Below are 20546 nucleotides of genomic sequence, written 5' to 3'. Positions count from 1 at the left end.
CCAGCCTGACCCATTCTGTGGTCTTACTGTTGCTGCCTAAGGACTCGGAAAATACACTTCCCTCTTTAAGTTGAAGGAGGTTATTTAAGGACTGGTGGACAAACCACATTTACTTGTCTGAGCTTTCAGTTTGAAGAGACTTAGGGGTCTGCTGACTCAAAGAACTGAAGTTAATGTTTAATGAAAAAAATGCTTCTACCGTGACACCACAGAAATAGGATAAATGTTAATGTTCTCAAAAAAACTTAGCTCAAAATCCAGAAGATCTTAAGAAATATTTCTGTCCTGATATGGAGGCAAGATGCACCTTATCCCACCTCTCTGGTCTCTGTAGCTATGTCCACAAGAACGGCACACATCAAGAAGTAAATTGAAGATTGGTGTGCACCCAAGTTATGCTCTGTAAGTCCACATCACTGACTGAGGGATTCTCGTAGCTCAGACTTCAGTGAACTTATCTCAGAGTCTTAAATAACATCAGGTTCTTCTAGGAGACATCCTGAACCTGACTTGAACCTGTGTCAGCCAAGAAACACAACCAAAAAGGCTATTTCCATTCACCTGGCATATTTAGCCAGGTATTTTAGGTAACTTCCTTTACCTAAAGCTTTGTTTAACATGAAGACAATTGCTCTGGGAAGTTTCTATTTCTTCTGGAAAATAAATAGAAAAAACATGTAGATGTGGTGCTGAGGAACATAGTTTAGTGGCAAACCTGGCAGTGCTGGGTTAGTGGTTGGACTTCATGATCTCAGAGGTCTTTTCCAACCTTAACAATTCCATGAGTCCATGATTTAATAGGGAAACATTGCAGGTTAGATCAGGTACAGAAATGCACAGAGCATATCTGGTCAGTTGAATGCCACTTGTAATGATACTTGAGGGCATTCTGTAAGAAGATTATTAAATGCACATTCTTTCTCATTCTTTAGGTAAGATACTGTTCAAGCAACTCCTTTATTTCTTATTTTTATCCTTCCGGAAGCTTGAAACCCTGCCATAACTGTTCACATTTATTTACATAAAGTTTGTGATATGTCACCCATGTCCTGTTTAGATGGAAAGCTGGATAAAAAAAATCCAACAGCTACTTGAATGACAAATACCTAAAGTTACTTCATAGATCCAGGTGTGCAACAATATTTATCAAAGAACACCTTCACTCCTTCCCTTGCATTTATAGCCACCAGGACTGGGATGAAGATAATAAGGAGGCCTGAGGGAATTCCCTAAAGAGGAGCAGTTCTAGATGTGTCCATTTTGATTGCCCTATGCAGCAGCTGGATGGACACATAAAGGCTGCTGGCCTTTGAAATGAGGTGTTGGAAGTGGCTGTTTCCCATCACCTGGGAAGCCTGTGTCAGGAACAAGGCAATCAAGAAAAAAATAGGAATGACAGACAGCTATTGACATGGCAGTTGCTTCTATTGGGAAATACATCAGCCCAAAATGCAGGAGCTACTGATTTTCTCCAAAGTTTGCACTGCGGTGTAGGGCTGAAAGATCCAGACCTTGTTTTCATGATTGAACACGGAAAACATTCCTTACTCCACAGATGGTATGGCTGGGTATGTGTGTACCCAGGGTATATGTTCACCCTTCTTCCCTTGGAGAGGCTTGATGAGAGTATCCAAAGCACCTGCCATTTCCTGAAGCAGTGCCCAGACCCAAATATGACACAAGTCAAAGACCATCTCCACAAGCAAAAACTGAGGCAGTGAGTCAGGCCAAACTGTGTTTTCCCAAAAAGTCCAGTGACCAAAATAGTCCAGCTCCACCCCTGGGATAAAGCATCTTCTTCCTGGCAGTTTGTGATGTCAGTCCTTTTAGCTTAAAGTTGGCAATATCTGAAGTTAATTTGTGACAGATTCAGCCTTGTTAGTGGTGAGAGAGAAATGCTTCATTTATTTAGGAGAATGAATATTAGGGTGCATAAATATTGGAATATAATTTCTTCAGCATCCCTATTTGTATGTAAATTGCCTGTACATGTCTAGGGGCCATTCTGTGGCTGCTGGGCATTAGTTCACCTCACTGGGAAGATAGCTAAATTATTCTTCCTGGCCGAAAAAAAAGAAAAAAGACAAGGATGAATACTCTTCCAAGACAGACTTTGTGTCTCTGGGTGTGTATGTACCTACATAAGATTTAAGAAAAAAAATAATAACCTCAGAGGAAGTCCTGATTGAATGGACTTGACCCATTTCAAATTTTAAACACTATTAAATGGCACTTTACCTGATAAGATTTCATCAAGGAACCTTTTCTGCAACCCTGAAAGATCTTAACATAAGGATTGCACATATGTCACGTGAGACCTTCACTAGGAACAACTTTATGCAATGAATACACAAGATATTCAAGGCTGACCTATGGGTAAGAAAACCTTTGCTCATGAGTTTGTTCTTTTTTAATCACCTCCTGAGCCAATGTAGGAGCTCACAGGTCTTCACAATCAAACCTGGCTGTGTGTCCTCTCCTGTGGTGCAGTAAGAATGAGTGATAGCTTTTAACAAAGCTCCATTTCCTCTCTTTGACCTGTTCAAATGAAATACAGTTGCTATGAAACAAAAAAAATACATATGTGCTTATTTTAGCTTTGCCACTTGCAGGCTTGATTATATGATAGATGAGTGGTTTTTTGCTAAATACTTTCGTTTCCCTTCCAAATGCACAGACTCATTTTCAAGGAGAAAAAACTGGGATTAATTTAAACTTAGTTTGGATAATGGTCTAACTCTACCTTTATATTAGAGAATTGTAAATTTGCCTTAGGAACAGAGAAAAGTCATGTCACTGCCCTGTACATCAGAATAGAAGTATCTTAAAAAAGAACTGGGTTTTTAAATCTCATAGCATGGGAGCAGTTTTCCAGCAGTACCTCACCAGGACAGCAGCCCAACTCAGCATCATCTCCCAACATCTCTATATTAAGCTGATTTTTATACCCAAGAATTGACACAGCATTTTATTGCTGTCAATTTAGTCAATTACTAAAATATCATCTCTCTTTTAAAGATACAATCTTTCATGAAATAAAAACTCCTGCCATACAATTTTGCTCTGTTTTCTGACTACTGGACTGAGAGAGGTGAATTTACTCTATCAATACAATATTTTATCCACAAAATTTTGAGGACTCAAGAAAAATTTTGACAAGCAATGTGACTCTCAAGAGCCAGAGATCATCCAACAGTAAACTAAGTGAAATTTAATTTTATCCTCCATTTGTGAGAAAGTTTACAAACTAAGATTTGGTCTCTGACCTGTTTTCATTGTCTGAGCTAAGGGGAATATAAAAGAAAAGCAATGATTCAAAATGAAAAATGGAGCTGTTTACTTCAAATTCCTCTTTTTAGTAATTACAGCTTTCTTTTTTAACAACTATTAATAACCTTCTTGCATATAAAGAAGTACAATCATTTCCTTTTTAAATAACAGTTTTCAATGAGGACTTGTGCTCTGAGAATGAGAACTTCACTGTGAAATAAAAAAATTATGTCTTCAGGCTGTTGAAAGAGATTCTCTTTGCTTATCACAGCCTATATGAAGAAAGGTGATTTCCATGTTTTATTAACAATGTAAAATTATTTACTTTTTGGAAGAAGAGCTACCACTTGAAAATATTATTGACTACAGGAAGCAAATCGAGAGTGACTGTTCCTTACTACATGCAGCAAACCAGGCTGTGTGAGATTTTCTTGAAGGCTATTTCCTTTTTAAAATACATATAAGGCAGTGAAAAGTACAACTGTGGCTGAATGAGCTGGTTTGTATTACAAACTAGAAAAAAAAAACCACATGCAAGCCAGCATTTCACACACAGAAGTACCCTGGGAAATTGAAATCATTATATTGACCTGTACTTCTTCCCTCCCATACTGGGTGTGACGGTGTATTCACGTCTGTTTCTTTTTTTTTTTTCCTATATCACCCAGATCCATGGAATTAGTCAGCTCCTCTGAAGGCAAACACACATTATCAAGCTCTCACAGCCACCTGCTCTCCAGCAATGCCTCCAGACTTTGACACCAACATGAGGTTCAAGTTCTCGATCCTGGCGCTTCTTCTTGAAGTGATCATCATTGTTTTGTATGGGATATTTGTGGATTATGACACAGCTCCTATTCCTGGACTTTTATACCCACGTAAGTATTTCTGTCTAAGATTTATAGTAGCTGGAATTTCTTTAAACTGATCCTAAGCAAGATTTCTGAATAACTTATGAGACCTACCTACTGATAATGTTGGAAAAGAAAATTGTGTTTTGGGGCAAACAAATTTTTCTGAGGTATGAAAGCAGCAGACTTCAAAGACAAATCCAAGCTGAGCACACATAAAATTCTGCAAGTACCTCACTGCTGAGAAGTTTACTGTTCTGTGTGAGAAGAGCCTGGGAAATAGTTCTAGTGTTTGCACAGCAGGTTAAGACTTGGAGAACTATGTATTGCTTTGAAAGATTCCAGCATTTTCCAGAGACAGATAGGGGTGCTTCTTGCCAGATCTTCTATCCTGATTACTGTATTAAATAATTAAAATGAATAGAATGTTTCGTTACTATCATCCAGGTTTTGAAAGGTTGTTCTCTGAGAACATGGAAATTGAGCTACATATGCATCACTGTTATAAAATGTTTGTAGAAGCTGGACTCCAGAAAGGGCCATAGTTTTTTTGGCGAGGTGGATAACCTCCTGCTATCTTCCAAAGCAGTGTCTCTGTTAGGCAGTAATGGTTTAGCCTGAAAATGTTTCTGTTGAATTGTTGCTCTGCAAATACTTGTTGAAGATTAGAAAAAGCTTTTGGCCTGAGAAGTAGTTACTCGCTTCTCTCACCCCCTCTTCCTCATGCAAAGAATAGACTATTGTGAATAAATAGAAAACAAAGTTTGCAGAGATGCAAACTGTGTTTTCCTGGCAATACTGAAGGTTTGTTTTTCGTTTTCTTGGCTCTGAGGCCTCAAAGACTTGTAGCCCTGACTGCAGTGCACTTGATGAGGATGACAGGGTACAGAACTCCCTGCCTGTAGGTAGCACCTGTGTAATTTTGAATGTATCCCTCTTTTTCTCTCATTCTAACTGTCCTGTCAGTGGCTGTTACAGGAGAATGTGATCTCAGGGTTGAGTAGTCTTGTGTTGTGTATTCTCACAGAGAGCATTGTCTGGGTCAGAGAACAGCAAATGCAGGGCATTACTCAGCTCCAGATGGAAGCCAGCTGATGAATCTCAGGGGCTAATTACTCACATTTAGGTTGGCTTCACTGAGATGTGGCAGTATCCCTGAGATATGGTAACTTAGGCTGTGCCAGAGCCCACTCTCTTGTGACACAGCTTAGCCATGTCAATGATGTTCATAGAGCCAAAGGAAAGTTTGGGTTGGAAGGGACCTTAAAGGTCACCTCTTTCCAAACCCCTGCCATGGGCAGGAATGCCTTCCAATAGACCAGGAAGCTCCAAGCCATGTCCAAACTGGCCTTAAAAACTTCCAGGGGTGGGGCAGCCACAGCTTCTCTGGGCAGACTCAGCAGATTGCCAGGACCTCAGCCCCCTCACAGCAAAGAATTTCTTCTTATCATCCAATCTAAATCTCTCATTTTTTAAATTTAAAACTGTTCCCTCTTGTCCTCTCATTATCTGCCCATTCAATAAGTCACTCTTCCACTTTTTTATAAGCCCCCTTTAAGTGCTAGAAGGCGCTTTAAGGTCTCCCCAGAGCCTTCTCTTCTCCAGGCTGAACAAATGCAGCTCTCTTAGCTGGTATCATATTAAACCATCCCAATTGTATTGAACTATCCAAGTTCCTAAATTAGGTGCCCTTATCTAGACAGTGTATTGGGAATTACTCTTGGTCCACTATCACCCAGGAGGTGGTAGTTTGGTCTAGAAAAAGCTGTGCAAAAAACCCCACACTAATGACTTGGCAGCACAGAAAATTGTACTAACACTACAATATAGATCTTTAAATGAAACCTACCCAGTCAGAGATCACCTATGCTTATTTCTTCACTATTATCAGTGTCTAAAAAGTGTTGGAGGAATTTCCTGTTGTCTCCCATGCCTCCCTGCACAGGCAGTGTATGACTGTGTTATTCCTGCACACTTGTCCCTCAGCAGCCCACACTATTGACCTCTGAGCAACCTTCTGGAATGTTTTGGGCTCATGCAGACCAGCCCCTTGGCCTCCTCCTAGGTAGGGCTTCAGGCATAGCATGGATAAGGGACTGCTCTTAAGGTGGGAACAGTGTTTTAAGAGAGAACTTGAACTTCTTTAGGCCAGGCTGCTCAGATTACCAGTAGAGACATGAATTAAGCAAACACCACCGATGTCATTCTGAACTTTTAGATGCTGACCTGACAGAAGTCATTCCCAATAAAGAATGGGAATAAAAGCAGATTTTCACAATACCTGTATTTTCCCTTTTAGGACCCCTTACTCAAATGTACCTGTACAAAGTGCAAACAAAAGCACAGTTTGCCTAAGGACTTGGCAGAAATTTAATGCTGTGGTTGTATAGTGTATTAGTAAATATCTTGAGCCAGGACTTCCCCTGAGTCCCGAAAATGATGGGTTCAAACTGTTTCCCACGCTATGCCTTAGGATGTTAACGCATCTCTACCTCAGAGATTTAGTTGTTTCATCTAAGAGTTAATTTATATTCTCAGGACTGCAGTGCAGGGCCTGATTTTGTATGCCTTAAACACCTCAGCACCATGAATGCAAGCTGCTTCAGTGGTTTTGAACAGAAGAGAAATTAAAGTAATAGTGGAGGATCAGCATAGCTTTGCATGGAGGGCTAAGCTGACATCATTCCCAAAGCATAGCTTTGCATTACATCTCTTTCTGGTGGATGCCAGTACAGGCACAGCAAATTGGATGGACAATTTCAGGTGTGTTGTGCCACTGTAATGGGAGAACAAGGGGGTGTGATGGTTCCTAGAGCACTACAAGAGGATTTCTGTAGTACTGCCATCCTGTATGCATTGTCCTGTGAGCATCCATGACTCATGGCTTAGGAAAACTTATGCATCCCTCTTGTTCAGGGTTCTGTGGTCTACAACTTTAGACCAAGCAAAATCAGTCTTAGTGTATGCCACAAGCATCTTTGTGTCAGACTAACCACCTTGCAGTGGGCCAGCCTTGCAGAATTCTGGGCAGTGGCTTTGTTTAGGATCTGCTGGCATGTTTTTCCCAATCCTTCTTTTCCTGTCTCACAGAATAGAAATGCTATGCTTTGTCAAAAACAGCTGGTTATTGAAACAGTTCCGTTCAAATCATGCTGTTTTCTTCCTCATTTAGAGCCATTCCAGACCTAGTCTTCTTTAAAATAATGCATGAGAGGTAGTTAGAGGTCAAGGTACAGGCTAAACTAGAAGGAATTTGTCCTCAACACCCACGAATTAACATAGTTTTAACCAGGACATTTAATCATTTGTGTAAGTAAGTCCAGAGAACTTTAAAATGTCCAGCCTGAAGAGGAAGAAAAAAGGTTGGAGATGTTTGTGAACCACCTGCATTTCTGTAGAATCATAGAATGGTCTGGGTTGGAAGGGACTTTAAAGTTTATCATCTAATTCCAAGCCAACCAACGATGCTGTTTCTTAAATGCAAAGTAAAAGCTTTTACTGCATATTTCAGTGCTAGGTCAGGGCTGGAAGATGACACTGCAAATATAAAACAGTTTATTAGGAATCCCCAGTAACTTCTTAGACTTCTGGGCCCTCTTTTGGCTAAGCCTGGTAATGCAAAACTGAGGAATGCTTCAAGTAATGGGAACTGTAACTTCAAGTCAAATATTATACTAACCAGCTCAAGTTTTTCCAACTTATTGGCATGAAATATTTTTTTCTAATGGTGTCATTGTACTGGAGGTTCTTAATAACAGTAGAATTGGACAAAAAGTTGCAATTACAGGATTCAAACCTGTCTGGTTTAGAGTCAATTAAATCACATAAGGCTTAAAAGTAAAAAATATATTTTAAAATATCAAGTATCCATGTTATGGTGACAGATTCAGTTTGGATTAAAAGAATAAAAAAGAAAATTAAAAGTAATAACTTTAAAAAGTAGAAAAAGAACTAGTCATATTTTAACATAATTCATATTTCGTAAAACAACCAAATATTTGAATGAAGACTAATTGTATGCTGATTACTTATATTAATTTTTTAGTTTAAGCTTTGCCTTAAAATTAATTTTTCTTTTATCCATGTACAAAGATCAATGTCTTGTACAGTAATTTTTAGGGATGCCAAGCATTCCTTTGCACTGGGACACCTAACACTCACCCAAACAAATCCCATGTACAGTTTTTGAGTTAGCCAGAACACACTGGCTCCAACCACCTTTATTGAAAAGGAAACATAACTTTTCTGTAAGGACGTGAAGCTGTGGGCATGTTCCAGGCAGCTTCACAAAGAGAGTTCAGTGCCAGACGCATTAAATTTATGAGTATAGAGATCCAGTGGTTTTCCATAATGATATAGGCATCAATATAATCAATAATTAGGTGTGGCATTTTCCAGACACTCAAGTCTTCAACTGGTAGACTGGTCATGAAGTGGGAAGAATGGATCACATCCATGACTGGAGTTTGGAACTCTTTTCTATTCACTCCTCCTTTGTCCCTGGCTTTTTACCCTTCACAGTCTCTCTTCACAGTCACTACATAGATATGTTTTCCCTTCAGACTTTCAGGATGTCCATGTGATGATATTTGTTGGATTTGGTTTCCTGATGACCTTTCTGAAGAAATATGGATTCAGCAGTGTTGGTTTCAACATGCTCATTGCTGCCTTTGGTCTCCAGTGGGGAATTTTGATGCAAGGATTTTGGCACATGAATGAAGGGAAGATTATTGTTGACATCAAAAGGTATATGTGAATTTACAAAACTTGATATTTCTATGCCTAAAGATATCAGGAGAAGCCATAAGCCACAACATCTATGGGGTCAGACTTTACCTAAGTTTCATTAAGCCTTATTGCCCACCTCTCCACATCCTTCTGCCCTTCACCTCTGAAGGGGCCACTCCTGGTGCACTGGGCCAAGGCAACCAAAGCTTGTGATGAAATGTGAGGTCCTATATTATGTGTAGGAGGTGTGGGTCCTGTAGAGAGATTGCTTTGAATCTCTGAAGCTGTGGAAGCTGGAAGATTTCCAGCAGTAGCACAGCACGTCCTGCATCTAGCAGGCATGGAAGGATCTCTTTCTGTGACACATGGGAGCACAGATGAAAGGCTGGAGAAGCAAGTCTATCTACTCATGAGGTTTTCTTTTACTTCTCGAGGAATGATTTTCATGAGCGTCATACTCCAGCAGGGTCTGAACACCGATCACAGAATAAGAGACCTCATGGGAAATGTCTCTAAGCACATTTAATGCCCCTCCTATTCACCTGTCCTGCCTCTGCCAAGGTCCCAGAATGTTTTCCACATCTGCAGTTCTGTTTTCTAAGACAACTTGTAGGCAATTTTGAAAGGAACAGCATCCAAACATTACTGAGGGGAAAGCAGGAGCAATGTAAGTAGCTCCCTAATGGTTACAGGCAGGCATGTGTAGAGGGACCCACAGGTTAGTGCCTCTCTGTGCTCCACGTTTTTGATGAATTTGAGGTTTTATTTACCTTTGCCATTTCCCAAAATATACTAACACTGCTCCTGCCTGACAGCTCACGCAAAGATGATGCATAGAGACAGAAAGTTGTGCAAGGCTTCCAGGATTACATAAAGCATCTGACCAAAGAGCTCGCTGTCATCTTTGAAGCCTAGGTGGCAGTCAGGGCTGGAAATTGGGGGGCTGGAGCATGTCCAGAGAAGGACAAAGGAGCTGGGGAAGGGTCTGGGGCACAAGTCTGATGAGGAGCAGCTGAGGGAGCTGGAGGGGCTCAGCCTGGAGAAAGGGGGGTCAAGGGGGACCTTCTGGCTCTGCACAACCCCCTGACAGGAGGGTGCAGCCAGATAGGGGCTGGGCTCTGCTCCCAAAAAACAAGCAACAGGACAAGAAGAAATGGCCAGAAGGGACAAGAAGAAATCGCACCAGGGGAGGTTTAGATTGGATATTAGGAAAAATGTCTTCACAGAAAGGGTGGTCAGACACTGGAACAGGCTGCCCAGGGCAGCTGTGGAGTCACCATCCCTGGAAGTGATTAAAAAAACATGCAGATATGGCACTGGGTCATGGTTTAGTGGTGGACTTGGCAGTGCTGGGTGAACAGTTGGACTCAATGGTCTTAGAGATCTTTTCCAACCTAAGTGATTCTGTGATTCCATGACATCCCTGCATGTCCCAACACACTTCTCATCTGCCTTTTCACCATAATTTCAACCAGTTAAGCACATGGATGGTATAAGTGGGAGGAAACCTTCTACACTTACTCTTCAGTAGCTGGTAAGATCCCTACAAGATCCATCTGGAAAGCTTTGATTTAATTTTTATCCACAAAGAGGAGACTGATAATTTTGTATCTGAAGAGTTAAAGCTCTATTATTTTAATGATATCATTTTAATGGCACATTGGATATTACAGCTTTCAAACTAATTTTGGTTTTGTTCATGTGTTTTGTTTTGGTTTTTTTCTTTTTCTTAACTTCAGCATGATAAATGCAGACTTCAGTACAGCAACTGCTTTGATTTCATTTGGAGCACTCCTGGGGAAAACAAGTCCCATTCAGATGCTGATCCTGACACTTCTGGAGATCACCATCTTTGCATGCAATGAACATCTAGTTACTGAAGTATTAAAGGTACAACTATTTAGCAATCACTATTTTCTCTTTATAACAAATGCTTTCACTGTGTAATACTTCCAGTTTGCATATGCTAAGCTCTAGGTTCTACCATAGAAAATAAACCATTAAATCCTCCAGACTTCTTGTTCATCAGACCCCTTGTTCATCAGACCCCTGTCTTTCTGCTGTATAAAATCTGTGGCATGATTTTGGATCCCTATTACAGGCCACAGATGTTGGAGCTTCGATGACTATCCATGCTTTTGGAGCTTATTTTGGTCTGGCTGCAGCTTTCATCTTGTACCGTCCTGGTCTGACAAACAAACATGAAAATGAGGAATCCAGCTATCATTCAGACATGTTTGCCATGATTGGTAAGTGGAGTAATATCGAGTGCTGATCAGCTGTTCATCCCTCTTCCATCTCTATTTTTTACTGAGTACCTATTATTATGCTACATCTATTTTCCGAAGTACACTTCTGCAGGCAAATTCCTTTTAGTCTGATGCATGCACCATGTTTTCAGTGGCATACATATTTTTACAGTTTTTCCTTGGTTCAGAGAAAGGAAACATCAATTTAAAGATGTGTTTTCTTTGTGCATTAGTGCTGACTTTCTTTCTGTTAAATCTTCTGCCTTTCTGCAAATTTCCAAAGGAATTGGCCATAGTTAAAAGGATTGAGCTGTGCCTGTCATGGTAATGAATGGAAATTATATATCTACCTGTCCATGAGAACTGTTCATAGACAAATTCACCAGCTAAAACTTTCAGTTTTATTGATAGATGATAAAGGATTTGCATGTGAACTGTGTTGCCTATGCCTCCTATTCTGGCTGGGGTTTCAGAGTGGTGGTGAGCTCTGTCAGTCAGTCAGGCATGACAAGGGGTCATTAAAGCCTTCTAGTAAAATTTGATAGAGACCATGTGTCAAAATCCCAGCTGCCACTGTCAAAAACTTCTGCATATTCTATTATTTCTTCCAGAATTTTGGCTATTCCATGTTTCTTATTAATCATTGCCCTCATTTCTTGTAGCTCACGCTGTTGTGTTGGCCCTTGTAACTAAACAGCTTTTGCTTTGTTTTGACTTCTATTCATCCAGGTACCCTGTTCCTTTGGCTTTTTTGGCCCAGTTTCAACTCTGCCATTGCAACTGGCAGGCAAGCCCAGACAACAGCCATTATCAACACTTACTACTCCTTGGCTGCCTGTACCATCATAACGTTTGCCCTCTCCAGCTTGGTGGATAAAAGAGGCAAATTCAATATGGTAAGAATCACATCTTAACCTGTGATTTTATTAACATCTCTGTCAAATTGAGTCAACCCTCTGTAATAAGGATGAGTAGGCAGATTCCCAGTGTCCATCTATCTGTCCAGGCTATCTGGAGGCTCTGCTCATACTAGAGCTATTACACTTGTAAAAGCTATAGGGTCTGATGAGACGTGGCTGGGGGAGCTGGAGGGGCTCAGTCTGGAGAAAAGGAGGCTCCAGAAGGATCTTCTCACTCTCTAAAACTCCCTGAGGGAGGAGAATGGAACCAGGTGGGGGTTGCTCTCTTCTTCAAATAACAAGTGGCAGGATGAGAGAAAACAGCCTCAAGTTGCATCAGGGCAGGTTTAGACTGGATATTAGGAGAAATTTCTTCACAGAAAGGGTTGAAAAGCAGTTTAGTAGACTGTCCAGGGAACATGGTGGTGAGGCTGGTTTGATGGTTGGACTTATTAATCTTAAATGTCTCTTCCAGCCTTAGTGATTCTGTGATGATTCTCTCGTGTCCACAGAACCTGCTGGACCGTAGCAACATTATTCCCGTGTTCAGGCGGACTTTTGGATCTTATTCCAAAGGTGGTCCCACTTGAGTTTCCTTATTACAAGAGCCAAAATAGGTCTCTCAAGGCAATGACCTGTTCCCTGGCAATCTCGCAGTGCAGCTGCACAGCAGGCAAGACCAAACCAGCTTGGGGCTGCCAGGCTGACAACCTTCCATCTCCTTGCCCTCAAATCCAGCCCGGTTTTCACCCACTTCTTTCCAGCTGCTGCAGTCATTTCTCTGAGCCCAGCATGTGCAAGAGAGCCTTCAGAGGCACTCAGCCCTAAAACAAACCTCTGTTCCTCATGTGTCACCTCCTCCTCCATGTCCCCTTTGTAGGTTCTCATTCAAAATGCCACCCTGGCAGGAGGAGTAGCAGTGGGTACCTGTGCTGACCTGGAAATCCACCCTTTTTCTGCCATGTTCATTGGGGTCATTGCTGGAATTGTCTCTGTCCTTGGATTCCAGTTCCTGACTGTAAGTATTGGGGACCCAGCTCTGCTCCCATTTCTTGTTTCTCTCTGGCTTTCCTGGAGCTCCCTTGGTTTGCTGTAAAGGGAGGATAGATACAGTAAACTCCAGGTAATGGTGACTTTTAATAATCATTTGATTCTTGTACTTCTGCTCTTTCTCAATCTAGAGATCATGAAAGACTATAAACTCACTATAAACTTCCTATTTCCCCTCATTGCAGCCTGTGTTGGCATCCAAGCTGAAAATTCAGGACACTTGTGGAGTTCATAATTTACATGGTTTACCTGGAATTCTGGGAGGTATTGCTGGCATCATAGTAACTGCGGCAAAAAGGGAAATTAGGTGAGTTATAGAGAGAAGAGAGAAAGAAGTTTTTTGATTTTTTGAATGTCTATCCTAATTTGCCACCTTCTTTGGATCTAATTATGATTTTTTTCAGAAATGCATCTTTGATTTGATGTCAGGCATTGTATTCTCATTTAATTTGGATTCTTCTGGATCTCCTGCCTTTAACACACTGTTTAAATGACAAGCTTGTTACAGATTAAAAGCTCAAATAAAAATAAATAAATCAAAACATCATAAAGAAACAGCACACTGAACCATTCAAACATAGAAAAATCTTTATTATGACTCTACAATTACACTGCTGGTAATTGTAAGATTTCCAAAAAAAAAGGCAAAATGGTTTTTTCCATATCTCATAAAACTCCAAAAAGATGAAATGCTGGTCTTTTTGACAACAGGGAGTATTCTCTAATGGCTTACAGGACATTAATAACCTTCTCAAAGAACTTCTTTTCATCTGTAGCCTAAAACAAAGCTAAACTAAAGTCATGAGTTCTGCCTTGTACATAGCAATGGCAGGATTTGTTGGACTCGATGATCTAGGAGAACTTTTCCAACCTTAAATACTCTAGGATATTTTCCTATGAGTCACCTTGTCCAGCATGCAGCAAGTACTATGTCATAAGACTGATCATCAGTCTCAAAGTGTAACAGTTTTTTGATAGGAAATGTTTTGGTTTTCTACCCTTTTCAGGAATGGTCACTTGCTTACTCCTGCCATGCAGGCTGCTGCCCTGGGCAGTACACTTGGAATTGCACTGGTGGGAGGAGCACTGACAGGTCAGTATGATGCATATAGTGACTAAAAACACCTGTGAATTTAGAGGTTTCTCCATAAAGAACTTAAATGTATCAACAATTTCATGTGAATAATACAAAATTGAAATAATGGGTGATGGCATGATGGAGGAAACTCAAATATGGAAAAGTAGTTTTCCGATGTTTTTGTCTTCAAATGAAATTCAGGTTCATCAGGAAGAATTTCTTCACTGAAAGGGTTGTCAGGCGCTGGAAGGGGCTTCCCAGGGAGGTGGTGGAGTCCCCATCCCTGGAGGTGTTCAAGGAATGACTGGATGTGGCACTCAGTACTCTGGTCAGGTTGACAAGATGGTGCTTGGTCTAGGATTGGACTTAATGATCTTGGAGGTCTTTTCCAACCTACATGTTTCCATGAGTCTGTGATTCTGGATATCTTACTGAAAGCATGCTCAAAAGATACTGAGTTTTATATTTATAGGAATAATAAGGTGTTCTGGATGAAATCCTTCTCTAGATTCAGACACTTAAAATTCTGAACAGAAAATAGCTTGAGATCAAGACATACTCGATGAGGTGTCACATGTTTCCATGTGTTTGTGAATACTTCCAAACAAACAAACAAAAAAATCAGGCTGAAATAGAAAATTTTGGTCTGAAGTCTGGTCAATTAAAAACAAGCTCTTATTTATGCTCTTATTTATGTTTATATGAAGAAATCTGCATCACCTCTCAGAATGAATGACCTGATGTCCCAGAATGGTTGGGCATTTCTGTAGATGAGGAAATGAATCAGAAAACTTAGCTGGCTGCCCAGGGAACATCTGAGGGACATTTATTTGGTAATTTTCTTCATTTTTTTGCCTCTGATGCTGGTTTTCCTGCAGGTATTATTCTAAAGCTGCCCTTCTTGGGACAAGTATCTGACCAGAACTGCTTTGATGACTCTGTTTATTGGGAGGTAAGACACAACCTCAGCTCATTTTCGTTATGTTGGAGAATGTACAGACACTGCAGCCCCACTCTCCTGGCCTTTGTGGTTTGCACACATGAGTCAGAAAATCTGCCTCTTCAAAATTCAAAAATGCTGCTCTACCTCAGGCTGTGAATTTATCAAGGCCACCTCCAGGATCTTTTTTGGACTTCTTAGGTAATCATGCCTTTTTCATTGGGCTCACCTTGAACAAAAAACAGAAAGAGAGACAACAAATTGATATCACAGTGGAGGCCTTTATCTCTCTCTTACATGCTCACTGTATCAGGTATCCTCTTCCTTATCAGAGACTGATGACATATTCTTAATTTAGGCAACCTGAATTTTATTCTTTATGCCAGGACAAACCCAAAAAACAAGGCAAGAAGTATATGTGATATACATTCCTTGTAAATAAAATGTGAAGTTAAAAGGAAATTTTATTAGTTTTTTTAATGAATTAAACTCCTTCTTCTATGAAGAAAATCCTGAGCTCATCCCTCAGTATCCAGAATTGATGGTCCATGTCAGGCTGTGTTCATGTTAATAAACAGATATATAATATATATGCAAATAGAATTATATTCTCAGTACATTTTAGTCTTCTTTTACGGCAAAAGCAAGTCTAGATCTCCTTAACTGAACTCTTCTTTGTTTTTCATGGCAGGTTCCAGAGGAGGAGACAGTACCCGAAATTCACTCCAGCCACCATGATGAGCACAGCAGATTTGAGGTTGCCATGTAGAAAAATAGTTAATCTGCAATATTTGTCCTAATGATGCTCTTTCATGTTTCTAATGCTAAGAAACAAAAAACACCCAAGTATTGTCCCAACCACACCAGGTTTTTAAGAAAGGACTGTAGATAGCTATATTTTTGTAAGAGAAAACAAGCTTGATTTTAAACTACTTAGTCATTATGCCAAGCTCAGGTGAATAAATTACATCCTTCTAATATATTTGTTCATCAGAAAAAGGCACCCCAAACTGCTCTTTGAAATTATATATATTTTATCTTTTGTTGTCACTGACAACAATATAGCTGTTGGAATAAACTTTGGATTTCAAGGTTATTACAGGATAATATACTTCATTGCAAGATTTCTGAGTTACATCCTTCAACTGTATAGGGGTAATCAAGAAGAAATGAATTGATGTTTTTTATTTGGACGTGAGCAAACTTTTCACCAGAGCATCCCAGATTAACCTTTTAAGAAAGCGTGTTGTCCTATTCTCTGACAGAGGAGAAAATGTGCTGGATTTTGAAGTCTGATTATAATAGGAAGCAAAATGCTGAAATAATTCTCATGGCAAAGCACAGAATACAGTGACTGATAAGGCAATATGAGAGGCAATATGACTATCAAGATTCATTGTTAACATGTTTATTGAAAGGGAGAAGAATGTGAAATTGTAAAAAAAAATTCATTATTGCTATAGATCTATTTATTTATTCTCATAGATTTAGTTAGTTTCAAGGACACAATAAGGGACCTGAGTAGGAGCTATGAAAACCAGGTGATTGCATAATAGGTCTTATTCTATTCAACAGTAATAAGTGGATTGTAGCAGTGTTAATGTCAATAAATAGAACCTGAACTAACGCCAACTCCAGAAAAACACGAATTGTTTGGAACTGATTGGAAAGAAACTGTGTTCAACCTACAAAAGACTCGGCAGAGAACTTCCATGGGGTGAGTCACTGAAGTCACTGTCTCCTAGAAGAAGTGAAAGCAGAAAGAAGAAAATTGAAGCTAAAGTAAATTAACTCTACCTAAGAAGTGATGCCAGTGGCTGCTCCGTTCAGAGACAAAAATTGAAGTAGTTGAAGGAACTCCATGAGGTGCCTTCATGCATGGGATATTCCACTGAGAGACAATGGATGGAAAGTGGAAATCAAACAGAAGGAACATGGTGCCTCAATCCATCATTCACAGAAAGCTACTGCTGATGTCAGGCCAAAGTGGGTGAACTTTCAAGATTTTTTTTATATTAGGATCTTATTTCAAGCCTTACTTATCAGACTTAAGGGGAAAACTCTCATATAAAATAGCACATATATTTTCAGTTCTGCTGATGTATTTTTCCTTGAAAATCTTTAGAAAGATACTAGGCAAGGATGTCCCATATGTTATACCCACTGTATACTGCTACATATGTCAGACTTCTATCCATGAATAAAAATACATTTGTTGTATCACACTTTAGTTCAGATAAGCTCTTTTGCAGATGTGCAATGACTGACTGTCTTCTACCTTGTTGGCTGTAAGACGTCCTTTATCCTCTCAAAGCTTTCACACATTCATTCTTGTAAAAACTGAGGAGACATTTAACAATGTAAATATCACATTTGTAAAGATTTTAGAAGTATTTTGTGCATAATTTACAAAGTGTTGAAGTACTTGAAAAAGATTCCATCTGTGGACAGCCTGTAAAAATCTTATCCTCAATACATGAATTTCACCCTTCAGATTCCTACTTGGAGAGTCAGGCAGTCTTTCATTCACCTTGAATGGGTGAGGTAATTTCAGTAGTTTTGCATGCTGACCACAGAGGAATACTTGAGTGAGGAAGTACAACTCACTGTCAGTAAATCTTTCAGAATTGTAGAATCCTTAAGGTTGGAAAATACTCCCAAAATCATCAAGTCTGACCTTGGATGGATGGATGGCCAGAAAACCACATTGAGAAGTGCTGTGTCTACTGCTTGAACACTTCCAGGGATGGTGACTCCCCTCCTTCCCTGGGGGAATTATTCCAATGTTTAACCACTCTTCCAGTGAAGAATTTTTTCCTAACATCCAACCTGAACCTTCCCTGGTGAATGATGACCTCAATATTTACATTTAGGGTTTGTTTGTTTTTTTAAATCAAAAAAGGGAAAAAATGAACTATACAGTTTTGTTCTCCATTTCTGCTTATAATCTTTCCATAGTAAGTCATACCCTCATCCTCCAAGTACCCATTATTGTCCCCTGGCTTCTTTTTCAGCAGATTCCTCCCCCAGAAAAATCAGTCCCTTAGGTTCGCTCAAAAAACAGAGTAGGGAGATGAACACTTTTGTTTAATCAGAGCTTTACATGTTACTTTCCTTTCCATGTGACTATGCCCTTGAAGTGTACAATTTGTTTTTCTAAAAGTATTTTACCCTAATTGCTCACCTCCACATTGCAAATGCCAGTGGCATTTGGTTCTCTGGCTTAGGGTATTGTCCCTGGTTGGTTATTTCCCAATTAATCAAAGTTTTGAATACCTTGAATCAGCAGAGCTTCACTAGTAATTAGTTACAACTTCTGTGCAATATGTGACTGGACACTTAAAAGACTTAAGCTTAAAATATTTTACTAAGTCTTTTGTTCTTCCATGAGGAAGCCTTACACTGGCAGGAAAGGAAAGAAAGGAGTTAAGCAAGACACAGAGTGGAGGATGAGCTTAGCGGATGGGACTGAAAAGTAAACAAAAGTTAAAGTACAACTATTCTAAATTTGAGGTTCAAGATCATCAGCATTTCTTTTCCGTCTCATAAAAAACTGGCAATGCTTTATCCCTTCCAATAATTGCTCAACACTGTTTCTGTCTTGCCTTTGTTCTCACTTTAACTTGTTTCTACATTAAAAAAGCTTAAATAAGGTATTGTGGTTTGTTGGGGTTTATTTAAATGGGTAAAAACTTTTATGATATCTTCTTTAACTAACCAAAGGCCAAGTGTCATAGGTTAGCCCTTTTTTTTTGCTTCTGAACAGCTCAACCTTAAAATTGTACCCCAAAAAACTTTCAAGAGTGAACCCTCGAAAGCAGTTGCGGGAAAAGCTGCAAGTCGGGGGAAGGGACTCACATCGCAAGCAGAGAGACTCCTCTTCCTAAATGGACTGAACAATATTTGGAAGTGGGTGGCTGTCTCGGTGTGATACTGTTTTCATAGCATGAGCAAAAAGAGACTTCTCTTTCTAAATGGACTGAACAAGGTTATTATGGAAGTGGTAAACAGACTGAACATCTTAAGGGTTGTCTTTACATTGTCAGTGGGAGAAGGGAGGAAGGTGGGGGGAGGAGGAGAGTTCTAAAGGTGGTATAATTTTTTTTCTTTTCTTCTTTTAGGTCTGTTAATAAACTTCTTTATATTCATTCAAGTTGGTGCCTGCTTTGCATTTCTCCTAATTCTTATCTCACAGAAGATAAACAGTAATGAGTATTTTAGACCAAACCACTACACTAAATTGGTGTTTCTGCCCGGTTACAAACCCAACCCGCGACACCAAGCTTACTGTCAGCCCTTTTCAGAACACCAGTGAGTGACCATAGCTTTGAAGGCTGTCTTACAGTTCTTCAGTCCTACCTCTGTCAGAGCAGTATCCTTGTATTTCATTACTGAAAAGAAAATTTATTTGAAAGCCATTGGCTCAATATTTGCTTACAAAATTCCTTTTAACATTTGTGTTCAAATCTGCTGCTGAATAAATGCATGAATTGAATGACCAAATGACCAACTGATTTGTTTGACATTTCTTGGGGATGTCTTCTTTCTCTCCTACTGGGATCAACCTTTTCACAAAGTATGTTAACAAATATGTCTCCTCTTGCCAATGGAGAGCTCTTCCTGTTCATTTCAAGCCTCCTGCAAAATGTTCACCTTTCAGCCTCCTCTCAGTTCCTTGCTATTAGTTAAATTCCAGATATATGTGGAAAACTCGACATTTTCAGTGCCTTTTTACCTACTCTGGGAAGGTGAAGTAGAATCAGGCCAACTGGAACATAGTTGGACACTGGCCCCCTGGACTTTTCCCAGGACACTTTCCAGGTAGGTGAAATGTCCTGGTCCCTCCTTCAGAGCCCCTGGGGACAGCAGCAGGCTCACAGTGAGCCAATCCAAGAGCAGCTTGGAGCCCCCCCTCCCAGGCTCCCAGCCATGTGCCAGGGCTCTTTTCCTCTAGATCTCTGCACCTCCATTCCCTGGGGAATTCTGCCACTCCCTCCTCTCCTCTGACTCCGGTCACGTCTCTGCAGGGATCCTGACACTTTGGGAGAGAAGGACAAGGGGCTCAGCCTTGAGGCACTTCACACAACCTTCAGGTTCCGGCCTCAAGGCCACATGCAATTTAGTGTTCTAGATTTCTACTAGAAAACTCTTCCAAACACTGTTCTGTGGGCTGTGACTCAGCTTTTCTGTCCAGCCTTCCCCTTGGCTTCTTCTTTCAACACCTCCTCCTCTGCTGTTCACTCTCTTAGACTCTGAGACACCTGAGTCAGGCTTTACCTCAGCCCCCTATCCTCAGCCAACAGAGGACATCTTTTCCCAGTGCTGTGTCCAGTTCTGGCATGCCCAGTACCAAAGAGATATGGACAGACTGGAGAGAGTCCAGCAAAGGGCCACAGAGATGCTGGAGGGACTGAACATCTCTTATATGAGGAAACACAGAGAGGTGGGAGTTTAGCCTAGAGGAGGGAAGGCTCAGGGGGA

At 40.3% G+C, this 20546-nt stretch overlaps 1 protein-coding gene across 1 annotated transcript; it reads left to right on the top strand.

Annotated features, from left to right (window-relative positions):
* The first annotated feature begins 3937 nt into the window (after nucleotides 1–3937).
* Nucleotides 3938–19568, top strand: RHAG (Rh associated glycoprotein). The gene is made up of 10 exons (XM_069011788.1): nucleotides 3938–4148; nucleotides 8684–8867; nucleotides 10589–10739; nucleotides 10951–11098; nucleotides 11828–11994; nucleotides 12878–13015; nucleotides 13233–13354; nucleotides 14055–14140; nucleotides 15004–15077; nucleotides 15757–19568. Exons 1-10 carry the CDS (start codon nucleotides 4013–4015, stop codon nucleotides 15832–15834), a joined length of 1284 nt encoding a protein of 427 aa, XP_068867889.1. The 5' UTR covers nucleotides 3938–4012; the 3' UTR covers nucleotides 15835–19568.
* Nucleotides 19569–20546: the final 978 nt, after the last annotated feature.

The sequence above is a fragment of the Aphelocoma coerulescens genome, chromosome 3 (genome assembly GCF_041296385.1).
Source record: "Aphelocoma coerulescens isolate FSJ_1873_10779 chromosome 3, UR_Acoe_1.0, whole genome shotgun sequence".
NCBI classification, from domain to species: domain Eukaryota; kingdom Metazoa; phylum Chordata; class Aves; order Passeriformes; family Corvidae; genus Aphelocoma; species Aphelocoma coerulescens.
This window is presented reverse-complemented; position numbering and strand designations above follow the sequence as displayed.